A 22,981-nucleotide genomic window follows, 5' to 3' on the forward strand; every position below is an offset into this window, starting at 1 on the left:
GCCAAAGCCTGGAGCAGCAGAGGGAGAGCCAAGCCCCAGCTCCGTGGGCAGACAGCTTGTGCTCCCCCCCTCCTGCTTTGTGGCTGGGCACCTGGGAGGACGGTCATGCTGCCTTGCAGAAGGCGTTCCAGCTGCAGGGCACCAGGGGTGCTGCCCTGGGCCCTCTGGCAGAGGGGAGGCAGAAGCAGCCAGGCAGAGCTGCAGGGAGCTGGGTAACGGGGACGCAGGCAGCACCAGGGCGGGCAGATCCTCACAGCAGCCCAGGCAGCCCGAGCACACAGCCCGCGCTGCAGGGCAGCCACCTCCCCTCGCTCCAGTTCATCCCTCCGAGGTTTTGATCTGCACCCTCTTCCCCCCAGGCTGCTGTGCAGCCTGGCAGGGCACGGCACAGCCCCAGCACGCTGCCAGCACTGCTGGGATGGCAAGGGCACACCCACAAGGCTGGGAGCCCCAAGGAGAGCCCAGCAAAGCCTGCTCAGAGCCCTCGTCACGCAGCACATGCAGCACCCAGACTGCCCCAGTCACGCCAAAGGTCGCACGGATGGATTCTCCTGTTTCCTGTTTCCCACCGCGAGGCACGGCTGGAAGACAGAGATACCCTCCAAAGCAAAGCTGTGGGGGACCAAGGTCAGAGAGCTGGGGCAGGCAGAGGCCAGGGATGGCCCCGGAGCTGCAGCTCGCTGCTGGAATCGAGCGTGAGCATCAGCTTCCCCCACGGAGCTGCTCCTGCCTCAGCGGCCAAGGGCCAGGCAGGATTGGGCCCTTCCACATCCAAGCTTTTCAACAGCTTTGAGAAGCATGACTGGGGAAGAAAAACAGAGGAGAGTTTGAGTCCGAGTGCTGGTTTTCATCCACAAAGCTAAGGGTGCTCCATGCTCAGCCCTGCTGAGAGGTGAGCAGGAAAGCCTGGTGAGCTTGCAGAGCAGGGCCAGGCACGAGGACAGGGCAAAATTCCTACCAAATTCCCTGCCCGTGGCCTGCCTCGTTGGGACAACATCATCCAGCTGACAGGAAATGGGATGAGACAAGGCACAACCACAGGATACAGCAGCAGAACACCACGGAGGATGCCGAGAAAGCCCTCAAACCTTTAGAGGCCACCAGGAGTCAGACTGCAGCTTCCCCTGGCTCTCTCTCTCTCCTAGTTTGGTTATCTGGGGACACTACACTGCATAGATTTCACACTACTCATGCCAACCTCCTCCTTCCTCACTCAGCTCCTCCGGCTGCCCACAGGACATTCCCACCATTCCAAGGGCATGGTCACCCTTCCCAGGGAGACAGCACGGGGAGAAGTCATCCCCTGACACCCTTTTGAAGCCAAACAACCAGAATGATCCACAAGGGCAGAAACAACTCCCAAAATCCACGGGAATAGCTCAGCAGACACCGTGCCAGGGGCCACCGAGCTCTGCTCCAGCTGGGACCACAAAACACAGTCCATGGGGCACGTGCTCCTCAGAAATACCTTCAGCTCATAAATGTGAAGCACTGAAGAACCATGGAAGGTGTCGATTGGCAGCTCTGTCCTCTTGCTGTTCCAACACTCCATAATCAGTTGCAGATAAGCACAGTGGGGCTGGGCTACACGAGGAATGAAACCACAAACGGCCTCACCACCACAAGGAGCAGAGAAGACACCTACACCATCACATCACAAATCCCACATCAAAAATATAACAACACCCTCACTTTCTGAACGTGGTTCTCCTCAAATTTGTTTTAAAATGCCTGTAGATCCCATCAGCCAGATTCCACCACGCACTGTTAATTACTTTCACAACCCAGCTGCCACTAATGAGGTCTTCATCTTGTTTCAAGCTTTGCCATCTTGTTCACTGGCTTTGCAAAATAAATGTATGCTGCACACTTTGTTTAAATTTCCCATGTTCAGGGATATGTGGAGGCTGGGAATGGAAGTCCTGTGAGAACACAATCCAGCTTTCCCAAAAATCTAACCCAAACAGCACGCTGTTGAATGGATATATATCATTTTGGATGGTGCTCCAGAACAACTATTTAAATCTATATGACTACAGAAATGTTCCTGCTAGGCAGAAATGGAGATGGGATTCAACGGCATTGCTATTAACACATAGAAAACACACACATGGCAGCTGTAACAAAATGAAACATCCTGAAGCTTGCCCAAGGGAAAGAAAACCAAATCTGGATTTAGTAGGAAAAAGCTTTGTTTTAGAGCTTCTACTCGAGAATAACAAACACAATACTATAAAAAGGTCCCGTGTGAAGTCCTTTAAAGGAAAACCCAGTCTGTTTCTACTATGGCTTTGTTTTGGGTCTTTTCTGAATAAACATTCATTTATCAGAGACTTGGCCAGACCAGAGAAATGACAGTCTGCTTTTCTGTCTCTCACAATGATTATTTTTAAACTTTACTCTTGGACTTTGCCTGTTCAGATTTGCAGGATGGCCCCGCAGCCCTCGCTGGCAGCACCCCTGAGCTGTGATCACTTCACACAGGACTGTGTGGGAAATGGTACTGAAAATGGAAAATACTGAAAATGAAAAATACTGAAAATGTCACCTCAGCCACTGCCTGGAGGATGGAGTCCCTTTTTTTCCCTTGGAAAATGGGCTGCCATGAGCCAGAGCATCCTGCAACAAACACCTGCACAAGGATCATTCCTCAATGCCCCTGCCAGGTAATGCCCATGAAAAAAAAGCTCAAAAGCACGAGTGGAGTTTGAGGGCACAGGGTCGCCAGCTGAGCCCTAACACTCAGCTCAGCACCTGTACCCAGCTACCCAAACCCTGACCAGCACCTTGCTGGGTGCTTGCCCTGCAGTTTGGGGAAATATTGTGCCTCCTGCTGCAAAACAACCAACTTTTTGTCTCAGGCAACGCAATTCTCATTGTATCAATTACCCAGGTGAAAGGCAAACCACAGCAGCCTGAATAGAGCCAGCCCTCCCCACTGCAGGTGCAACAAGGACTTTGAAGCACTGGCTCGATCTCACTTTTCTGGGAAAGTGGAATTCATAACTTTGTGCTGTGGCAACACAATCACACCTTTGTCCAGCAGAGAGAAAGCTCTGGCTGATGCAGAGGAGCCCGAGCAGGGCAGGTCATCACAGAGGCAACAGGAGGAAAAGGCAGGTGGTTCTCCAGCCTCCCCAGGGACAGGAGCGCTGCCTCAGGGCTGGGGCAGAGCACATCTGTGTGATGGGAGCAGGCAGAGGGTTTGACACGGACACTTCGCGGTCGCCTCGGATTCGCGCTGTGCCAGCAGCCACTGTCTACAAATGATTCAGCCATGATTTGCTGCCTCGCCCTCTCTTTGCAGGAGGAAAAAGGGCAAAGAAAAAAAAAAAAAAAAAAAAGGTTTGGTTTCATATAATTAACTGGCTTTGTGAATGTGCCCGGTTCTATTGATTCCTCCAGCAAGGCGAGCGCTCCCATTCACTCCAGCGCTGCCCGGGGGAGGCAGCTGCTGCCGGCCCCTCCCAGGGCTCAGCCCTCTGCGAGCCACGCTGGCTCCCGCTGCTGGACTGCGGTGCAAGCCAAGTCCAGGGAAAGGCTGGAGGCACAGGGATCGGCTGAGGAGGCCGAGCGGCCGGGCTGCCACGGCCCGAGCAGCCGCCTCTCCCACCGCTCCCGGAGCTCCTGCTCCGAGTCCCCACCCACCGCCCCGCCATCCAGCTCTCTCCGCAGAAAACATCGCTGTCCCAGTTTTGCAGCCTCGCAGGGATTGTTTGTGCTATGCCCAACTCCACCCGACTCTCCGTGACGAGCGGGGACAGCGCGCAAAGCGGATTGTGCGCGGCACCGGGGTGCGCGTCCCTGCCGCGGGGACACTGCTCCGGGGGGGCACGGGAGGGGCCGAAGGGACAGCACAGGAGCTCCCACGGGCCATCCCAGCCCGGCCTCCTGACGGGACCCGGCGGCGAAGCCCAAGACAAACAGCAGCGCACACAAAGCTCCGCACGTACGCGCTGCTCCGGAGCGGGGGCACGGCACAGCCGCGATGAGTAAGGCTGCGATGGACACGGCAGGAAAACCGCACATCTGGAGCCGGCGCCAGGCTCGGCCAGGGCTGCTAAAGCTCCAGGCAGGGCAGCAGGAAGAAGGGGCGATAAGGGGGTGGGTGGCAGCGGCCACGCCACATCCCCGATGCAAGGAGAGAGCCCTTTGCCCTCGCCTCCTGGAGCTGGCTGCCCTCAGCTTTCCTCCAGTTGTTGCTCAACGCCACGAACCAGCCGAGGGGACCTGGAGAAGCCCTTGATCTCCCAAGAGCTCTGAAAGCTTGGCTCTTCTGACAACTGACTCCAGCCAGAGCAAACACCACATCTGCACAGCCCAAATGTGCCACGAACAGTATGTCACTGGGTCACCCTGGGCTACGGCAAAGCGGGAGGGAAGAACATTTCGGTCTTTGTTTTACGGCTGTTGCCAGGATTCACCCACAAGCTCTCCACGGGTGCTTGGAAACACACCAAAGTTCAAATCATAAAAAAAATAAAGAATTAAAAAATGAAAAAAAAAAAAAAAAAAACCTTCAAAACCAGACAAACCCACAACAGTTTGGAAGATGCCCCGGAGCGCGCAGGAAGGCTGGGCAGGATGCAGGGGACACGAGGGATCCTTCCTAGGGACCGAGCACTATCCAGAGAGCAGAAAGCAGGAGCCGGGGGGTCCTTTTGCCCCGGGACTCTGCGACCAACAGGTCCCACGGCCCCGGCGCCGAGCTGCAGAAGCGGGGACACTTCACCGCGGTGCCCGCGGCCGCTGCCCGGTGCGCGCAGCCCCCGCCCGCATCCCCCGGGCATCCCCCGCGGGGCCGGGGGCAGCGGCGGGGCAGCCCCACGCCGGCAGCGGGCACCGCGGGACCCCCTCGGCACCCCGTGAGAGGCACCCCCGGCAGCGCCGCCGCCCTTTCTCCTCCTCCTCCTCCTCCTCCTCCCCCGTCCTCCCTTCCCGGAGCTCCGCGCGGGAGCGGGGCCGGCAGCGCCCGGCCTTTGTTCGCCCAGGGCCGGGCTCGGGCACTCACATAGTGCTTGTTGGGGATGCGCCGCTTCTGCACGTCCAGCACCTTCACCTCGGCGATGCTCCGCCTGGGCATCGCCGCTGCCGTGCCCCTCGGGGAGCGGGGACGCTCTGGCGCTCGCCGCCGGGACCGGAGGCTGCAGCGCGGCCGAGCCTCCCCGCGCCGCCCGCTCCGGGGGCGGGAGGCGGCCCCGGCCCGGCCCGGCCTATCCCGGCCGGCGGGGCGGCCCCACCGCCGCCCGCTTAAAGGGCCGGCCGGCCCCGAGGCTCGCCCGGTGCGGCCGCTCCGTGCCCGAGCCCGGCGCTGCGGCAGGGAGATGTTCCGGAGGGCGCGGTGTCCCTCCCGGGGAGGGGTCCCGGTGCGCTCCTCAGCCCGCCGTGGTTCTGCTCTTGTCCCATCGCAGCAGCGCCCGCGGGGTGGCCGGCGGCAGCCACATCCCCGGGGGAGGCAGGAGATGAGCGGGGACAGGTCCGTCCTGGGCAGGCCAGCAGAGCTGCCTGGCCGGGACAAGCCGCATACCTGCGTGGAGAGGCTGCTCGGAAGGGCGTGTAGTGACAGGAGCAGGGGGAATGGCTCCAAACTGAGAGCGGGTTAAGATTAGGTATCAGGAAGGAATTCTTTACCCTGAGCGTGATGAGGCCCGGCACACGTCCAGGGAAGTTCCACCCCTGGCAGTGTCCAAGGGCAGGCTGAACAGGGCTTGGAGCAACCTGCGACAGTGGAAGGTGTCCCTGCCCATGGAGCGGGGTGATCTCTAAGGTCCCTTCCAGCCCAAACCAGTCCATGATTCTATCCCTGTAGCCAGGAGCTGACCCACTGCACCCACGTCTCCTCCTGGCAGCCGCCCCTCTGTGCCCAGCGGTGTTTCTGTGCCAAACAGAGGAGCCAGGGCAGAGCCCAGGCATTTCTCTGCACCAGCACTTACCCGCGGCCTCCGTGTTCCCAGCAGCTCCTCAGCACGTGGCATAACCACAGATCTCTCCCCCGTTGGGCTTTTAATTACATTATAAAGTTACTCAAGGCTTACACTGGCAGGTCATTAGTTTTCATATGAATTTAATTTAATCATAAACAACTCATCTCACTCCTTAGCGGCTCCCTAAATGTGGCTCTTTTTAATACTATTAACTTTGCTACAGCCACCCCAGAGAATTAATGGAGGTGCAGGCAGTTTGCCAGGGCTTTATTGCCCCTCCCCAAGGGCTCCTCTTCATCCTCCTCCCCCTCAGCAAAGCCCCAGGCCACAGTGCCCCTGCAGAGGTGGCTGCAGAAGGGTTTCTGGGCTGTCTGAAGGGGACATCAGGCCACTGGTGCCTGCTGGGGTGCAGACACAGCGCTGTGTTACTGCACATCACCCCCACTCCTGCCCCTGTCCCCACTGCTCAGTCAGATGTGTTTTGAAGGCAGGAGGATGTGGAGATGAGCTGTGGAATCCTCCCTTCCTTCTGTCGTCGTGACATTCACGTGGGATGCTGGGGCTGGAAGTGCTCATGAAGAGCCTGGGACAGCACCAACATCTGGAACTGCAGCTCCTGGTGCTGTGTGGAGTGTCCAGGCTGGAGCAGAGGAAGTTTTACCAGTTTAAAAGCCCTGAAAGATGCACAAATCCTCCAGGAAAACACCCAAAGCAGCTGGCAAGAGAGAGTACACTGAGATGAGGAGCAATGGAGAAAGCTGATTGAGAGAGGAATGAAACAATTTCCGGTCTTCACATGCTGAAAAGAAGAATTAAGGCAGAGAAGCATTTAAGCACCAGCACTGTCTCCTCCCCTGACTTGCTGAAGGGATTCCATCCCTGCTGGGCCCTGGCAGCACCAGGCTCTGGCTGCAGCCTCACAGCTAATGAGCACCCAGGAACCAGCCGGGCTTGGAGAGAGTCTCAGCTCAGGCTGCAAAATGGCTCCGTGCTTAATTAACGAGCCTTATGAGGGCTGTTGAGAGGAGTGGAGAGTGGCTTTGCATGCTGACCAGATCACCTCCCCAGGGAGGAACGCTGAGAAGCAGCAGTGCAGAGGCAGAGCCTGCCTCGGGCTCTGCTGTGCCCTGGTCATTTATCAAGGAATCTGTCAAGGATTTGTAAGGGAGCCCAAATGAGAGGTTTGTGAGTGCCTGGGAGTCCTGCGCTCGGCCCACGCCTCTGGGGATGCTGCTGCAGGACAGCAGAGACGTGGCAGCAGCACGTCCCACAAAGAAGTTGGGTGGTGCAGGTGCAGCTGAGGGGAGTTTCAGGATAAACATTCATCCCCTGCTGCCCTAACCAGATGCTGAAGCTTCATGAAGCCAAATAAAATAACTGTGATAAAATAACTGCACAGGAGAGGTCACGACCCACACAAGAGCCAGGCTTGTGCACTCTCCCTTGTGTCTGCCAGGAGCAGCTGAGCAATTGAAAACAAGAGGGCAAACGACTTCTGAAAAACCATCGCTCAGCTCGGGTGGACAAATGGGTTTCTGCACGGCTGTAAGTGGACTCCAGCTGTTTGGGCACAGCTGGGCAGTCCCTGCGGTCTCTCTGGCGTCAGGGAGGGAGTGGAATGAGAAGGCAGTGCCCCACCATCAGCCCTGGCTGCAGAGGGAACCCTGGCTGCAGCCATGCTGGCATGGAGAGCCCGCTGCTGCTGCTGCTCACTTGTCCATTTCAGAACTGGGAGATTGCGCCAGGTGACTGAATGTCCTGGTCCTCCCTGTGTACAGAACAAATGCATCCATCCTCCCTGAGCCACCTCACAAAAATCAGTCTAAAATGATGCTCCTACCCCCACAGAGGACACATCCCTGCAGCTGGAGCCCAGCCCAGCAGAGATTTCCCGTTTGGCCAGATCTGTCTGATTCTCAGCTGTCACCAGGAATGATTTTCCACTGCTGTGACCCCTGAATTGCAGGGTTTAGGTGCCCCCCATGACAGCCAGGCTGGCAGCAGGCAGCACCCATCCTGCCCAGGGAGAGCAGAACCCACACAGGGAATGCTGAGCCCTCAAATGGGAGAGCCCAGGGAAACTCCTGAGGGCAAGGCTGGAAAAGCACTGAAACCCCGAGGAGAAGCAGAGATCTGATGGAAGGGATGCCAAAGAGTGCCAAATGCAGGGAAAAGAGCCCGAGAACCCTTCAGGAGCTCCAGTGTTGTGCCATCTAGTGAGCGAGGGGAAGAGCAGAGAACATCCAGCTCCTGCCAGCCGGGAAATCGGATGGAGCAGTGCAGGACAGGCTGCCAGGGCAAAGAGTCCCCAAAATCCAGCCCCATCCCAGGCAGGAGAGCAAACACCAGCAGCAAGGCAGGGCCAACACCTCCAAGGAGGCTTGGATTGCTCAAGCCGTGGGGAGTTTGGCGTTTGGAGAATGAACCAGTGGCAGCATTTGGCTTCCGAGGGTGCAGATGACTCTGGAGACTCCTGCAGAGACAAAGGGAGCACGGATGCAGCCGTGGGAGGAGAGCACTCAGGCACAAGCCCCAAGACTCTCCCTGCCTGCCCTGCTTTTCTTCCCACAGAGAGTTCCAGCATCAGCAACTGCAAAAGCCCCTGGGCAGCCCAGAGGAGTTTGGAGGCCAGATGTGACAGGACCTGGACCACAGGGAATGCCGCAGCTGCTGCAGCACCAGGAACTTCTCAGGGCTGTCAGCTCTGTTTTTAAAAATTAAGAATTATTTTTGCTTTCGCTCTGTTTTCAGCCTAGCAGCCGGGTGAAACGGTAGTTAACAGTTATTTCTGGAATATACAGTACTTATATATATGTTAAATCCTCATGGTTGAAGCTCCCCTCAGGCACTGCCAAGGACATGCAGATGAAGTTAAATATTCCCAGGAGATCTCCTGCTTCCCTGGGATACACTGAGACCATTGTGTCCCAGGAAGCAGTGCAGTCCTGCTATACATACACAAAATGATTAATTATGTGTCCTCAGCTACTCCATTCCTTACTACCTTGTGGAGCAAGGAGACAGGAACCCTCAGGCTTTGCTCATCCTTCTCTCTGTGCTCATTTAAAACCTCACCAGCAACAACTTACACTCCCAATCCCATCTCCTTTCCAGCATCTCACCTGAACTCATGTCCTGCACTTCTGCCTGGGGTGGACACTGCCAGCAAGGTCGTTTCCTGCAGGAAATCCAAGGTTAAATTGGCAGCTTCCAATGGGGCACAACCTTCCAAAACTGAGGGTAAACCCACACCAGCTCCATGGTCAAACTGCCCTAATTTAATGTGCTGTGTCCTTGAGAGGAATCCCTGGAAGCAGCAGGTGAAAAGTTGTGAGCAGGGGACAAAGGGCGTTTGGGTTCTGTGGTGGGAGCTTTTCTGAGCAGCCCAGGGGAAGAGGCAGAGATTTCCCAATCTCTGATTTGGGAAAACATTTTTTTTTCTCCTCCTGAGCAGAGGAGAGCATGGGAAGAGACAGGGAAGCATCCCTAGGTCCTCCTTGTCCCACCAAAACGAGGGAACTGAAGCGTCTGTCTGAGATTCCTGTTAAAACCAGGCCAGCTAATTAAAAAGCAGAAGGATGCCTGCAGGAACGCTTTGCTCTCGGGGTGCAGTACTCACTCCTCACCGAGCAGCGTCAGCCCAGCACCATCGGAGCACGCTCTGAAGTCATCCAGGGAACGAACGAACGGCTGCTTCGCTTCAGCTCCCCCAGAATCTCAGCCTGGTGCCAAAGATGTCCCTGCCCCTGAGCAGCAGGAGAGGCTCCAGCTCGCTTTTAAAGAACTGGAGGTTCAGCCTTGCAAAGTTCAAATGCCAGAAGTTTTTCGAAGTCAGTAAAACGCAGAGCAGAAGCAAAGCTGAGCTGAGGTCACGGCTGGCAGCCAGGCACAAAATCAGACCCATGCCCAGGTTTCTCCGTCTGTTACTTTATTAGAGAGGTCTTTACATCATGGTGCAGATATTTTACAAAATATTTTAAAAAACCCTTTTTGTTCGAAGCCACATTTTTTTAAAATCGTGTCCCATCCCCCCCCTGAAAAGCAAGCTGGGTTTAATTGTGGTTCCTTTTGAACAGGGAATGACAAAAAATCCTCTTCTGAAAGGAGGGAAAATGATAACCACGCTGTAAACATGACAATCAAGATGATGTGCCCCCCTTCTAGGTGAGGGACACGGTACTGGAGCCTGGCACACCCAGGGAGAGAACACAAAATGCAAAAACGGGGGGACAGAGCCATTCCTGCCTCTGTTAGCAAGGCTGTGATGCTCTCTCCAAGCTGAAAATCAGCTGGGCTGGAGGAAGGGATAACTGATTTACCACGGGGGCATTGCATCAGCTTGGAGAGCCCCCAGAAATATTTTTTCCTTATGGCTGCAGGGTGTCCAGAGAGGGATGATGCTCCCTGGGCTGGTGGGGAAGGCACCAGAGGCAGCAATGCCCTTCAGCTGAGGGAGGTGACAATGTGCTCAGGACAGCTTCTGCAGGGCCCCTCAGGGACAGGCACTGGGCTCCGAGTCCTGGCACACAACCCTTGCACAGAGCAGCTCCAGCAGGACCAGAACCAGAACCAGACCCACTGGGGCTGCTGTAGCACACTCCTAAGGGGATTAGAAGTCTCCAGTCAGCCCCTTGTCCCATTTAGGAAGATCCCTTTGCATTCATTAACCCTACATCAGCTCCCAGCCCGGTGTTAGCACATCTGGAAGGCACCACCCACGCTTCTGGAGGTGGGGCAGGAACCCTTCCTGTGCTCATTAACAGCGACATCACTGCTGTGAAATCAGAGGTAACCTGGAATGGCCCAAAGAGACAGAGCCCTGCTAGCCTGCAGGAAGTTTATAAACATGGATTAGCAGCTCTAAAAGGTAGGAAATGCACTCCCCACATCCAGAGTTAAAGACTTGGAGGCTGCCTCCTTCAGCCCAGTACCTAGAAGTGAGGCACATCACATACCACCTTTCCCTGAAGTGCCAGTAAATCAACAAAAGGGGACTTGAAAATAACTTTTTTCTTATATTTTCTTTCTTTTTTTTTTTTTTAAGCAGGAATATTTTTTTCTTGCTAAAGAAACAGGTCTAAAACAAAAAATGTCCAGAGAAAAAACCTTAAGTGCTGCCTTACACCTTTGGGTTGTGTAAAGAAGAAGGTGCTGCCAGTGAGGTCCCTGACCCCTCCCCAGCTCTGTGCTCCCAGTCCCCACCCAGCGGCTCAGCCAAGCCCTGCCTTCTGCAGGAGGAGGGAACAGAAAGGACAGAGAACCTGCTCTGCCACTCTGCCACGACTCCCAGCCAGGAAAACCATCCAAAAAGCTGTGGCACATCACAAGGAGATGAGACATCATTGGAGAAGGAGATGCTGGGAGCAACAAGCCCTGTTTGCATCTGCTCTTCCCTCGTTCCGCTGCTCCTTTGCTCCTCCCAAACGATGCTCTGCAGCCACAACCCGCTGGCCAGGCCGGCTGACCCACATGGCCCCACACAGCAGAGTTAAAAACCAGCCTCAAGCACCCGTGTGATCATGAGAGCTCTGGCAGTAACACCCTTCACCCCCGCTCATCCCAAAGGCACATGACAGTGACACTCACCGCGTCACCGCAGGACTGAGCGCTGTCCCCAGCTCCCCCTGTGCACCTGCACTTCCACTTCCTCAGGAACCAGAGCTGCAGCCAGCTGGGCACGGCAATCAGCCCAGAGCCTCTGATAACAGAGCGATAGCTCAGTGCCAGAGGGGCTGTGGTGCCCCTGGTCCCAGCAAAGGAAGAGCAGAAGCATCTTTGGGAGGACATCCAGCCCCTTTCTGCACTGTCTGTGTGGGGAGCAGGAGGAAAGAGAAAACCCAGCCCTCCCTAGGCAAAAAAAACCCCAAATCTCTGTCTCTTTGTGGCAATAAAAGGGCCACAGTGGAGAGGAGTAAGTCTAAGGCCAAGGTGAGTTTAAGACAATGCCAGAGCTGCTCTGCCCCAGGCCAGGCCTTGCAAAGGACTGGGACAGGAGCAGCCATGGTGGAGAGGGAGGTGACAGCCCTGCCCTGAGGGGCTGTTTCTCCTGATCAGTGGTCACTGCTCCAGTCTGAGCTGACAAACCCAGTGAGCACCAGGCTCACCCAGGAAGCATCCGGCCAACAGTGCAAGGACAATCCAGAGAGGGTCCTGCCCCAGTTCCCAGCCTGGAGCTCCTGGGAAAGCCACCCCAAGTTCCAGCCAGCATCCCTCAGCGCAGAGGCCACGTTTATCCCAGGCAGAGCACGGGGACAGGAGGGTGCTGTGGTGAGAAGGGGCTGCTGAGAGGGTCTTCCCAGTCCAAGTTGCCCCCTGCAGCCCAGGAGGACATGGCCAGTACCAGCTGGTGGCCTGCCAGGTGTTACAAGCTCTCTGAGGAGCTGAAGGGGACGAACTTGGCGTGTTTGGTCGGGGACACTGGCACCTGTCCATCGGCCTCCTCGCTCAGCTTGAAGAACATCTCCTGCTCACGCTTCTTCTGGTTCAGCTCGTCCTCCAGGGCCTTGAGCAAAGAGAACAACACAAGAGCTGTGTTTGAGATGGCTCTTGAGCTATGGGCACTGTGCCCTCCAGCCAGCCAGCACATCCTGCTCACAGCCAGGAGGCCCCACCTTCTTCCGTGGTCTCAGCTTGTCCCGCCACTCCTTCATGTGCTGGTTGTGGCTCTCATCCAGGGACTTCAGCTTCTGGGTTTCGTGCTCGATCAGGAGGTGACACTTCTCATTCTAAAAACACATCACCAAACACAACAACACCCATCAGCAGCGGGAACTGTACATCCAGTGGTCAAATGTTGGATTAAGCTCTTTTCTGACTTAGAGATGGGGTAACTGAAAGGTGTTTTAAAAACTTTTATTTTATTTTCAGTCTCATGTGAAGGGTGAGACAATACAGATGTTATAATTTACGCTATTACAATCAGAAGCTAAATATTTCTTAATTATAATACATTGTAAGTGTTTCTCAGCTTTAGTTAGATCTATTTCTTGCAGTCAAACAGGATTTGTCTTGGGCAGAGACATTCAGAGCTCTGAGCTCCACGTTTAGACCACGGCAACAAAAACCTCTCAAGGCAAGAGCAAGGGGACATCAACCCCTGACAGTCCTCTGCAGCCACTTCTCCAGAGGCTGAGACCTACACAGGCAGCTCTGGGAGACCAAGCCATGAGGGATGAGTACCTGGAGATGCTGGAGCTCGTTGGTGTTGCTCTCACACTGGGCCTGCATGTCCTTCATCTGCGACTCGTGCTTCTGCTGCTGGTGCAGCCGCTCTGCTTTCTGCCTCTTCTCCTCCTGCAGAGCAAACTGGCAGAGAGAAAAACAATGTGTAGGCAGCATTGCCCTGGCCTCTGGGGCTGCCTGAGAGACCAGCCCAGCTTCTATTATTGCACAGGAAAGAAGGAATTTGTGTTGCTTCCCAGTACAAGTCACGATGGAGACTGAAAACCACGCGTGACTCCACAAAACGGAGCCCTCTAACCCAGCAGTAAGTTAAAATCAGGAAACAGGAATTTGGGCAAATGCAGCTTTCTCCCGCCACCAAGCCAAGCCTCAACTCCTGGTGCCTTTTCAGGCCCTGACCTGTTTGATCTTCTCCCTCTGCTCGGAGGCGCTGCCGCTGGAGTGGATGTGGAGGCTCTTCTTGTACATGGCCATGCGCGTCTTGCCCTCGCTGCGCTGGATTTTGGGCAGCCGGGCCTTCTCCTGCTGCTGCCGGACCTTCAGCTGCTCCAGCATGCGCTGGTTGTAGCGCTGCATCTGCTCCCTCTCCTGCAGGCACACAGGGGTCAGAGGGGAGGGACACCTCCCCAGAGCCCTGAGGAGAACAGGGACAGCTGGAGGGCAGGTTTGGTGTCGGAGTCCAGGACATCCCTCTGGCTGCCCTGGCTGGCTCCAGACCATGGCAGGGGGCTCAGAGACCTTGGCACCAAGTCAAAAACTCCTGTGGCTTCGATTTTAGCCCCTGGAAAAAGCTGCCAACTCTGTGTGAGGAGTTACAAGCCACAAGGGTTTGAGTAGTGTGGTAGTTGAATTAACACAGGGTGGAAAAGTGGAATTTTGGGGCTTTTTAGAATGGGGTTCAAGGGGACAAGATGGAGGGATTTGGGCGTGCCCTGACCTTCTACTCCTTCTCCTTGCCCTCCATGTCTTGGTGTGATGGGGACACTTTTCTATTGGTTTGAGGTAGAGACACACTGTCCAACATCAATGATAGGTATTGGCACAATATTGTAAACAGTGTACCTGTAGTTTTTGGTATAAAATGTGAACACCACCCTGAGGGCAGACAGAATGCCATGGCCGACCTGCTGGACAGAGCTCAGCAGGGCAGAGAGAGAATGTTCTAGATAAGGGAAAATAAACAATCTTGAGAAGCTGATCCTACACATTCAAACTCCTTCTTTGGCTGCACGGGCTGGGAGAACAAGGACTTTTACACTCTTGGGGTCATCCCAACACACAGACCCCAAGAGTTTGGGAGTAACCTGGAAGGGGCTGGTGACACTCCAAAGAGACAAGAGGGGATGGCAAGGACTGAACATGCTGGGAAAGCAGAGGAGAAGGGGCTGGAAGTGCCAGTCTTCACTCCCTGCTCTGGGAATCAACCATGCCAAATCCTGGGCTGTGGCAGACTTCCAGAAACGCCCCACAGATTTCCCAACTTCTTGCACATTAAATGCACACAACACAGAGCACACCTCCCAGGCAAGAAGGCTTCATTGCCTTCTTGACACCAGCTTTACCCTGGTCCTTTTTCACTAATAATGACCAAGCCCTTTGACTCCCAACCCACCTTTAGAATTACAGAATTCATAGAATTAATTACAGAATATTCTGAGCTGGAAGGGACCCACGAGGACTGAGTCCAGCTCTTAAGTGAATGGCCCATATAGGGATTGAGCACACAACCTTGGTGATTTCCCCCCTTTTAACCTGGAAGGGAAACACCCAGGGACACCTGGACACTTTGCTGACCCACACCAGCCTGGGAAGGTGCAAAGCTTTCACCTTCTCATGCTTCCGGAGCAGCTCGTGTCTCTGGAGGAAATACTGGTCCTTCAGCTGCTGCTTGATGAGCTGGTGCTTCTCCTGCTGCTGACGCTCTTCCAGATCCCAGATGCAAGCTTCCCGGTCTGTGGGGAGGAGAAGGAGCAGGAGATCACCCACCCTGGCCTCTCATCCTGCTCACACAAAGTGTCCCAAGCTCGAGAGATCTCTGTGCACACCAACAGCACAGCAGATGTTGGGGGTGATCATTCACCTCCTGTTTTCCAAGAGAAATTGGTTGCAAACCATATTGGAACCTGATCTCTTGCCATTATGAAGCCTAATTGGTTCATATTTGTAAAGCACTTTGAAGATTAAAGCACCAAGTATTATTATTGTTAAACATTTAGACAGGACCTGGCAAGGCTGGATTTTTCCACATCCCATCCTGCCAGCTTGCAACTCTGTCACAGCATCTGCTGTGTGGGAAGAGCCAGGGCTGGATAAACCCATGGTTACAGCACTCCCTCACAGCCTTTGCCACCCACCTCTCATCAGCTGCTGCTTCTTGTTGAGGCACTCACGCTCCTTGTCACAGATCTCTCTTTTGTTCTGGGCAGTGATGTTCTTCATGGCCTGCTCCAGGTCCTCCTTCTGCTTGGCCAAAAACTCCTGTTCCTGTTAACAAACCAGCAGTGCCACCATGAGCCCTCCTTCTGCTGCAGCTTGGAAAGCAGCTGCTGGTGTTTCAGGACCTGCCAGTCCCTCCAGCAGGAAGGCTGCGTTATTCTACTGCACATTTCCCAGTCTTGAAACTGGGGGGGCTCTTCCCTGAGTCTCACCATGGTTTGTTTTTTCTGGGTGAAGTCGTCCATCTTGGCCTTCAGGTTCCCTTTGCGCTGCTGCCGTGGCAGCTTCTCAACCTCGTTCTTGACCTGTGGGGCGAAAAATTAAATTTCCCTGCAGGGCACTTTAGGCCAGGAACAACCCTTCCTCCAGCCACTGAACAGCTCAGGAATCATCCAAAAGGCCCTCAGGAATCACCCAAAACCACTTCAGGAATCTTCAAAAGGCCCTCAGGAATCACCCAAAACCAATACCACCTCAGGAATCACCCAAAACCAAAACCACCTCAGGAATCACCCAAAACCACTTCAGGAATCTTCAAAAGGCCCTCAGGAATCACCCAAAAGCACCTCAGGAATCACTCAAAAACACCTCAGGAATCACCAAGAAGGCCCTTAGGAATCACCAAGAAGGCACCTCAGGAATCACCAAGAAGGCCCTCAGGAATCACCCAAAAGCACCTCAGGAATTGCCAAAAAAACCTCAGGAATCGCCAAAAAACACCTCAGGAACCACCCAAAAGCAAGAGTTTCCTCATAAAACACCAACTGCTTTCCTCTCAAGTTCTGCCACGAGAAACGCTGAACTTCCCAGGAAGAAAGAGGTGCAGGAAAGCATCTCCCCTCCCTCCCTCCCTCCCTCCCACCCCCAGTTTTTACCTCCTTCTTCATCTGCTTGAGCTGCTCCAGGAAGCGGGCGTGGTCGCGCTCCTGCTCCAGGCGGATGCGCTTGGCCTCCTCGCGCCGGCGCAGCGCGTGATCCTGCTCCATCCTCTCGATCTGCTGCTTCTGCTGCCGCTCCAGGTTCTCCAGCTCCGTGTCGTAGAACTTCTTCTTTGCCTGCCCAGGAAAGGTTAGGGTTAGGGTTCCCGCTGCATTGCCTTCCAAAAGTTTAAAAAGAAAAGTGAAAAGAGAGAGGAAAAAAAAAGAAAAAAAAAAAAAAAGGGGGCAAAGGGAAACTTCCAAGCAACACCTCACAAAGTTTGGAGCTCTGTGCTCCAACAGTGCCCTCGTGCCATGGAAGGAGAAGAACTTTAAGGTCCCTTCCAACCCAAACCATTCTGTGATTAGCTACAATATTATTTTACTTCAACAGAAGGGACCAAGTGTGTGAGCCCAGTTTATTCAATTTACTCTCAAACCCTTGCCAGATTTCCTGCTGTCACACTCGGGCTGTGCTGCTTTCTTATTTAAAGGCTTTTTTATTTTGTTTTCTGTGAATTACAACAGCACTATAAACTGTTTCTCACAGTGGCCATGAACAGACATAAAAGAAAAGAACTTTAAAGAGGAAACTCCAGAACAACTTTCCCAGCTACACCCTGCCAGGCAAAGGCTGCCAGTGCTTCCCAAGCTGCAGGTTGCTTAATGCCCACAAAACCTCCATCCTCCATCCATGCTTCAAAATCCCAAAGGGCTTCCTGTGATGCCCAAGGTTGTTGCCATCTGGAGAACATCCCCGTGTGGGGCACCTGCAGAGGAGTTGGGCTCCCAGCTGATTTCCAGGGGTTTTCCCTGCCCTCCTACCATCATTTCCTGCTCGAAGCGCCGCAGCATCTGCTCCTGCTGCAGCTGGTGTTTGCTGTTCAGCTGGGCCTGGTTCCTGTGCTCCTCCTTCTGCAGGAGACGCAGCTCCCGCAGCTCCTGGCGCCTGCAGAGGGCCGGGGTGGGGCAGGGGGACAGAGAGATGCAGGGTCAGGCAAGCTCGGAGGGATGCGATGGGCAGAGATGGTCACACGCACAAGCAGAGCATCTCAGCAGGGAGTGGAAGCTGCACCTCTGTCGGAGTCCAGCGCATCCCTCTGGCTGCCCTGGCTGGCTCCAGACCCTGGCAGGGGGCTCGGAGACCCTGGCATGAAGTCAAAAACACCTGTGGCTTCGATTTTAGCCCCTGGAAAGCTGTCAATTTTGTATGAGGAGTTACAAGCCACAAGGGTTTTAGTAGTGTGATATTTGAATTAACACAGGGTGGAAAAGTAGAATTTTGGGATTTTTAGAATGGGGTTCAAGGGGGTACAAGATGGAGGAATTTGGGCGTGTCCTAGCCTTCTTTTCCTTCTTCTTGTCTTGGTGTGATGGTGGCACTTTTCTATTGGTTTAAGGCAGAGATTCACAGTCTAACGTGGGTGATGGGAATTGGTAATAAATTGTAAACATACACACGTAGTTTTGAGTATATAAGATGGGAGCTTCCCAAGGCTCAGGGGCAGATGGCCATGGCTTCCTTTCTGGACAGAGCTCGGCAGGTCAGAGAGAGAATGTTGTAGATAAGAAGAAATAAACAACCTTGAAAGTGCAATCAGAAGCATTCCAGGCTCCTCCTTTGGCTGCACGGGCTAAGGGAATGAGGACTCTTTACAATCTCGGGGCCACCCTGACCTTCTGAACCCCGAAGGAATCAACACACCTCCACCCCACAGCACCCTGCCCTCAGGAGGGAGATCCCAGCTGTGCTCCAGGTGCTGGGACACTGCAGGAAGCAGGATGCTGCTTATGGGAACTGCTGGAAACCCATCAGCTCCCACAGGTGACACCCGTTAGCATTCACAGCTTCCCAAACAAGCCCTGGCAAAGCTCCTGAGGTGATTCTGCAGGCTCTGGTGTCCCCCAGCAACCCAAACACCCATTGTGCCAGCTGGGTTAGTGCTCACTGGCCCTCAAATGCCAAGCTGGACTGCTCTGGTCTGGCCTCTGTGCTCAGTATCCATTCTTATTCCCACCTGAGTGGCAAGAAGGGCAGTTTTCCCAAATTCTGACCCATCTGTGATGACACTGCATCCCCCCCCTCATCCAGCTCACCAGTAAATGAGCTCTGCTAATGAGCTTTTACATAAATCTGATATTGGGGCTGAGGAATAAGGCAGCCACAGGGACACAGTGTTTAGGACAAATTATCCTCTCAGGGAGCCCCCAAGAGCAGCACAAGGGAGCCTGGAACTGGGCATCAAATGAAACAATTTGTATTTCAATTACTTTAAGGGCCTTTTCATTTCAGTGCTAGAAACAGCAGCTCCTCTTTCTGAGAATAAGTCAGGGAGGTTTGAGAGCTGTAAGATCTGCAAAGGAGTCATCAAGGAGGGAGGATACACCCATGAATATTAAATAATGCTCCGGGAGTTTACGACTCCCGTGGCCTTTCTGTTAATGAAGTCTGAGGAGATTCGAGAGCAAAAGGGAGAGGAACATCTTAAGAAGATTTCTGAGCTAATTTCCACTGAGCCAGGCATCTGCAGCCCTGGGGACATATTCAGTCCTTCCCAGAGGATAGAGCCAGACACAACAAACCTCCCCTTGTCAGTCTGGCTGCATCTTGAGGAGAATCCCTCCTTCCCCTGTCCAAGCGGGGCCAAGACAGAAGACAAGAGGACTTTAGGTTGCCCCTGGATTAGCTCACAGAGAGGAAAACCCTGCCCTCCCTCCATCCCAGTGCCCCACTTGCCTGAGGAACCTCATTTCTTCATCCTTCTTCTCATCCTCGCTGATGATCTTGGATGTGGTGACGCTCACCTCCACGCCGTCCACCACGAACTTGCGTGTGCGTTTCAGGGTCTTCTTGTGCATCTGGGAGTCCTGGGGTGGACAGGGAGGGAAGGAGGGGCCCGTGAAGCAGCTCCCCAGGGCTGCAACAGCTGGACTGGAGCCCTCAGAGCAATTTTAATGCACTGTTATCCATGAGGAACATACAGAAGGAAAACACATGGAGCACAAACCATCAGTGAAGTTGGAGATCCAGCCTGGCTACCAAACCACGGAGCAGCGGGACTTCCACCCTGAAGAGACTTGACCCACCTCCCAAAGACCCTTCCTCATCATGATCTGACATGGCTTATTCCCTGAAAAACCCAAAAAACTCCTTTCCCCTTCTAAAGGGCCAACTCAGAGAGCAAATCTCTGTGTGGCATCGTATTCCTCCTCCTCAAGGATTCCAGGTGTCCTGGAAAGGAGTGGGAGGAAATTCCTGTGCAAGAGCATCACATTTCCAATCATTAGGGATTATAGGCTGCTCTGGGGGATGTTGGCTCTCCAGCTCCCGGCAGGAGGTGGGGAAGGTTTTGCCAAGAAAGGTTTTTAGGCACGTTTCTGTGCCGGGAAGTTCTCACTCATGCAGGCAATGTGACAAAGATCTTGTGCAACACATCCCTCTGCCCCCTCAAGTCACAGCATTTCTTCTCCTGGAGCTCAGTAAATACCATTCCAGTTATTCTGCATCTTCCTCTAAGCCCTGCTGACCTCGGCAGCTCCGGGTCAAGCATTCCCAGCCTCCAGGAAGCTTTAGCAAAAGCCAAGAAGCCTGGGAGGTCTTTGTGCAGTCCCTGCTGACACAAACCAGGCCAGAGGTAGGGCAGGTTGGGAAAATTGAGAGGCACAAGCCCAGATGAACTTTTTCCTGGGATCAGGTGTTCTAAGAAGAGCAGCAGAGTGATGGACTATGGATAAAGTTTAGGAAGCCCCATTTGGGGTTTCACCCTTGAGCAAGGACAAGTCAGGGTCATGGCGTGGTTGCTTCACACAAAATAAACACAAGACATCAGACTTCCCCTAGATTTCAGTGGCCTGGCACAGAAGAGGACACATGAACCTTCAAGCAGCTCCACCAAGAGCTTCTCCTTCACTTGAGGACATGCCACATCCCCCTGGCACAGCTCAGCCCAGCTGTAAATGCTGTGCTGGCCTGAGCCCAGTTGGGACAGGCAACATGGAAAACAAGCCATGGAAAGCTTTCCCTAGGGAAGGGTTCATCCCTCCTCCGTGATCTCCAGCAGCCTTTGGCACCACTCTCACCTTGAGGGAGATGGAGCCGCTCTCCCTGTTGAGGGACAGGTCAGCAGACAAGGAGATGGTGAGGTCCATGCTCTCGGAGGCCGAAGTGCTGCCGGAATCCGAGTCCCTTTTGGAGCGGGGGAATGGCCCCAGGGGCTCCAGGCTTCCATTGGCCAGCTTCTCCTCGCTGAAGTTCTCCAGGAAAACACTCTCTGGTCGCTCCACGATGCTCTTCCTCTCCCCAATGCTCTTCCTCTCTCCAAGGCTCTTCCTCTCCTCAAGACTCTTCCCCTCCACAATGCTCTTCCTCTCCTCAAGACTCTTCCCCTCCACAATGCTCTTCCTCTCTCCAAGGCTCTTCCTCTCCTCCCTGCCCAGCCTGGGCTCCTTGTTCCCCTCCGTTGAGTTTCCCAAATGTCCCGGCTGCAGGATGATGTCTGGCTTGTCCTGGGTGGCCGAGGAGGCCGAGCTGGGTTTTGTGGAGTGGTTGCTCTCCAGTTTGTCACTGTCACTGCTCATCCCTTTATCTGAGGCTTTGTGGCTCTGGCCCTCTGTGGTGTCCTTGCCAGTCCCCATGGAGCCATTCACAGCTTTGGGCAAGGACGAGTCCGGAGGTCTCTCCCCATCAAAACTCAGCTGGCTCACCTCGGAGGGGTCCCGCTTGTGCTTCCCAGGGGGCTGCAAAGACAGGGAAGGCCAAAGGTTGGGTTTGGCACCACCACTCACCACAACTGCTAGGCCTACAAGGCAGAGCAAAGTCACCCTGAACTACACTGGGAGGAAATTTCCCTTTTAGGACATCTGCCCTGGCATGCTTCCATCTTTCCCCAGGTTTGTGGTCCCAAGGATCTTGGGTGGAAGGAAGAGGAACAATGAGAAAGCCCCAGAACGTGCACATCCTTAACAGGCAGAAGAGGAATTTGCATACCAAACTCCTTTTCCCATGGCTAACCCCACTGTGGATGAGCCACTTTTCTTTGTGACAGAGGAGGGAGGTCGAGACATGTCCCCAGGCAGCTCTGAGATGTCCCCTTCAAAGAGCCAAGCCCAGGGGCAGATCTGTCCAGCTCCCTCCTCAGGCTGGTGGTCCCTCCACATGATGCTGGCTGTGCTTCCCCTCCAGTTTCTCCAGCCTGCATCAGGGCTTATTTTCCTTTTTTTTTTCCTTTCCTTTTGTTTGTTAACCACTTTTCATGAGCCCCTCCTGTGAGCGGGCACTGGGCCACCCCCCAGCACCATTGTTTCTCCATGCCTTTGGCAGCCACCAAGCAACCACTTGGTTGTGGCAACCACTCCCCGGCCAAGCAACCACTTCCCCTCCACCTGATGTGACCCAAAACAGTTTTTGGAAGCTGAAAAAACCGCCAGGTTCTTTCCCCCAGCACAGCCACAGTGGTGAAGCTGCTCACCGAGGCCGACTCCGAGGAGTCATCCTCCTCTGCTTCATCCCGACTGTCCTCGATCTCCTCCATCACCTCAGCCTTGGCCTCGGCCACCAGCTCCCGCAGGGCCCTGTTGCTGATGACCTTGCTGACGAAGGGATGCTGAAAACAGAGCACAATGAAAATGCCAGGTGGCCAAAGTCACACCTTGTGAGCCCACCGAGGACTTCTGGCTTTCAAAGACCCGAGGGTGTGGTTCCTGCCAGTGTCACTGGGATTTTACCCCCCAGAGGAATTCACAGGACAGAAGTGGGGCTGAGGTTCAGGGCACACTCTGCACACAGATGCTCCCCAAAGCTGTTTCATGGCAGCAGCCCCCCCCCCCCTCCCAAAAAAAAGCAGCAGCAGCATTTAAACAAGGGGACATGTGCCCACAGAATGTCACCAGGAGCAGGCTGCAGGATCCCTGGGAGCAAAGAGAGCTTGGGGGAAGGTTTAATTGGAATGGGGCTGGAATCAGTGCTCACAGGGGAATCACAGTGCTCACAGTGTTGGTGCTGAGCTGCACCAAAGGCAGGGCAGTCCCTGGGCTCTGTGCACCAGCACACAGTGAGGGAGCTGCAGCCAGCAGGGAACAGCAGCTTCCAGGTGTTTGCTGTGATTTTGGGAAGGAACAGGAGGAAAGGAATTGAATTTCAATCGGGGCTAATCAGGTACAGCCCAAGCTGGCTGCCACATGGGCGTTTTCAGGCAGCAGGAGCTGCTTCTGTTCCAGATGGTGCCCACAGGGGCTCTGCACGTTGCTCCAAAGGGAAAAGCATTGCTGATCCTTTTTGGAGAGTTTTAATGGCTGAAAAGTGCTATGAAGTTTCTAAACAAGACAGAAATAATCTGAATCCAATCTGGGGTCGCTGGTCTGGTCCCTACCTCCAGCAGCTGGGCAGCACTGGGCCGGGTCTCTGGGTTCTTGTCCAGAGCCTTCTTCAGGAAATCTCTGAACTCCAGGGACCTTAAAACACAGATGGTGGTGAGAAATTCAGCAGAGGAAAGGCCTCAAATAGCAGAGGGATCAGCTTGATCC

General features: G+C 54.4%; 2 protein-coding genes across 7 annotated transcripts in view; both read right to left on the reverse strand.

Moving 5' to 3' along the window:
* Positions 1-5,237, reverse strand: part of SH3PXD2B (SH3 and PX domains 2B) — a 66,305-nt gene extending 61,068 nt beyond the window's left edge. For 2 of the 6 annotated variants that reach the window (XM_068206187.1, XM_068206182.1), the window contains exon 1: positions 5,012-5,237. In XM_068206187.1, coding sequence (XP_068062288.1) covers positions 5,012-5,083 — 72 coding nt within the window. In that variant the 5' untranslated portion in view covers positions 5,084-5,237. The remainder of the gene's footprint in view (positions 1-5,011) is intronic. The other 4 variants (XM_068206188.1, XM_068206186.1, XM_068206184.1 and 1 more) reach the window with 3 other exon arrangements.
* Positions 5,238-11,818: 6,581 nt separating this feature from the next.
* Positions 11,819-22,981, reverse strand: part of STK10 (serine/threonine kinase 10) — a 43,215-nt gene continuing 32,052 nt past the window's right edge. Inside the window, exons 7-19 of the mRNA XM_068206189.1 lie at positions 22,828-22,909; positions 21,928-22,062; positions 20,540-21,196; positions 19,197-19,327; positions 17,285-17,408; positions 16,418-16,597; positions 15,755-15,847; positions 15,461-15,590; positions 14,934-15,058; positions 13,506-13,694; positions 13,104-13,229; positions 12,536-12,649; positions 11,819-12,426 (exon numbers count right to left, since the gene is read on the reverse strand). Coding sequence (XP_068062290.1) covers positions 12,286-12,426; positions 12,536-12,649; positions 13,104-13,229; positions 13,506-13,694; positions 14,934-15,058; positions 15,461-15,590; positions 15,755-15,847; positions 16,418-16,597; positions 17,285-17,408; positions 19,197-19,327; positions 20,540-21,196; positions 21,928-22,062; positions 22,828-22,909 — 2,227 coding nt within the window. The 3' untranslated portion in view covers positions 11,819-12,285. The remainder of the gene's footprint in view (positions 12,427-12,535; positions 12,650-13,103; positions 13,230-13,505; positions 13,695-14,933; positions 15,059-15,460; positions 15,591-15,754; positions 15,848-16,417; positions 16,598-17,284; positions 17,409-19,196; positions 19,328-20,539; positions 21,197-21,927; positions 22,063-22,827; positions 22,910-22,981) is intronic.

The sequence above is a fragment of the Anomalospiza imberbis genome, chromosome 15 (assembly GCF_031753505.1).
Source record: "Anomalospiza imberbis isolate Cuckoo-Finch-1a 21T00152 chromosome 15, ASM3175350v1, whole genome shotgun sequence".
Classification (NCBI taxonomy): Eukaryota; Metazoa; Chordata; class Aves; order Passeriformes; family Viduidae; genus Anomalospiza; species Anomalospiza imberbis.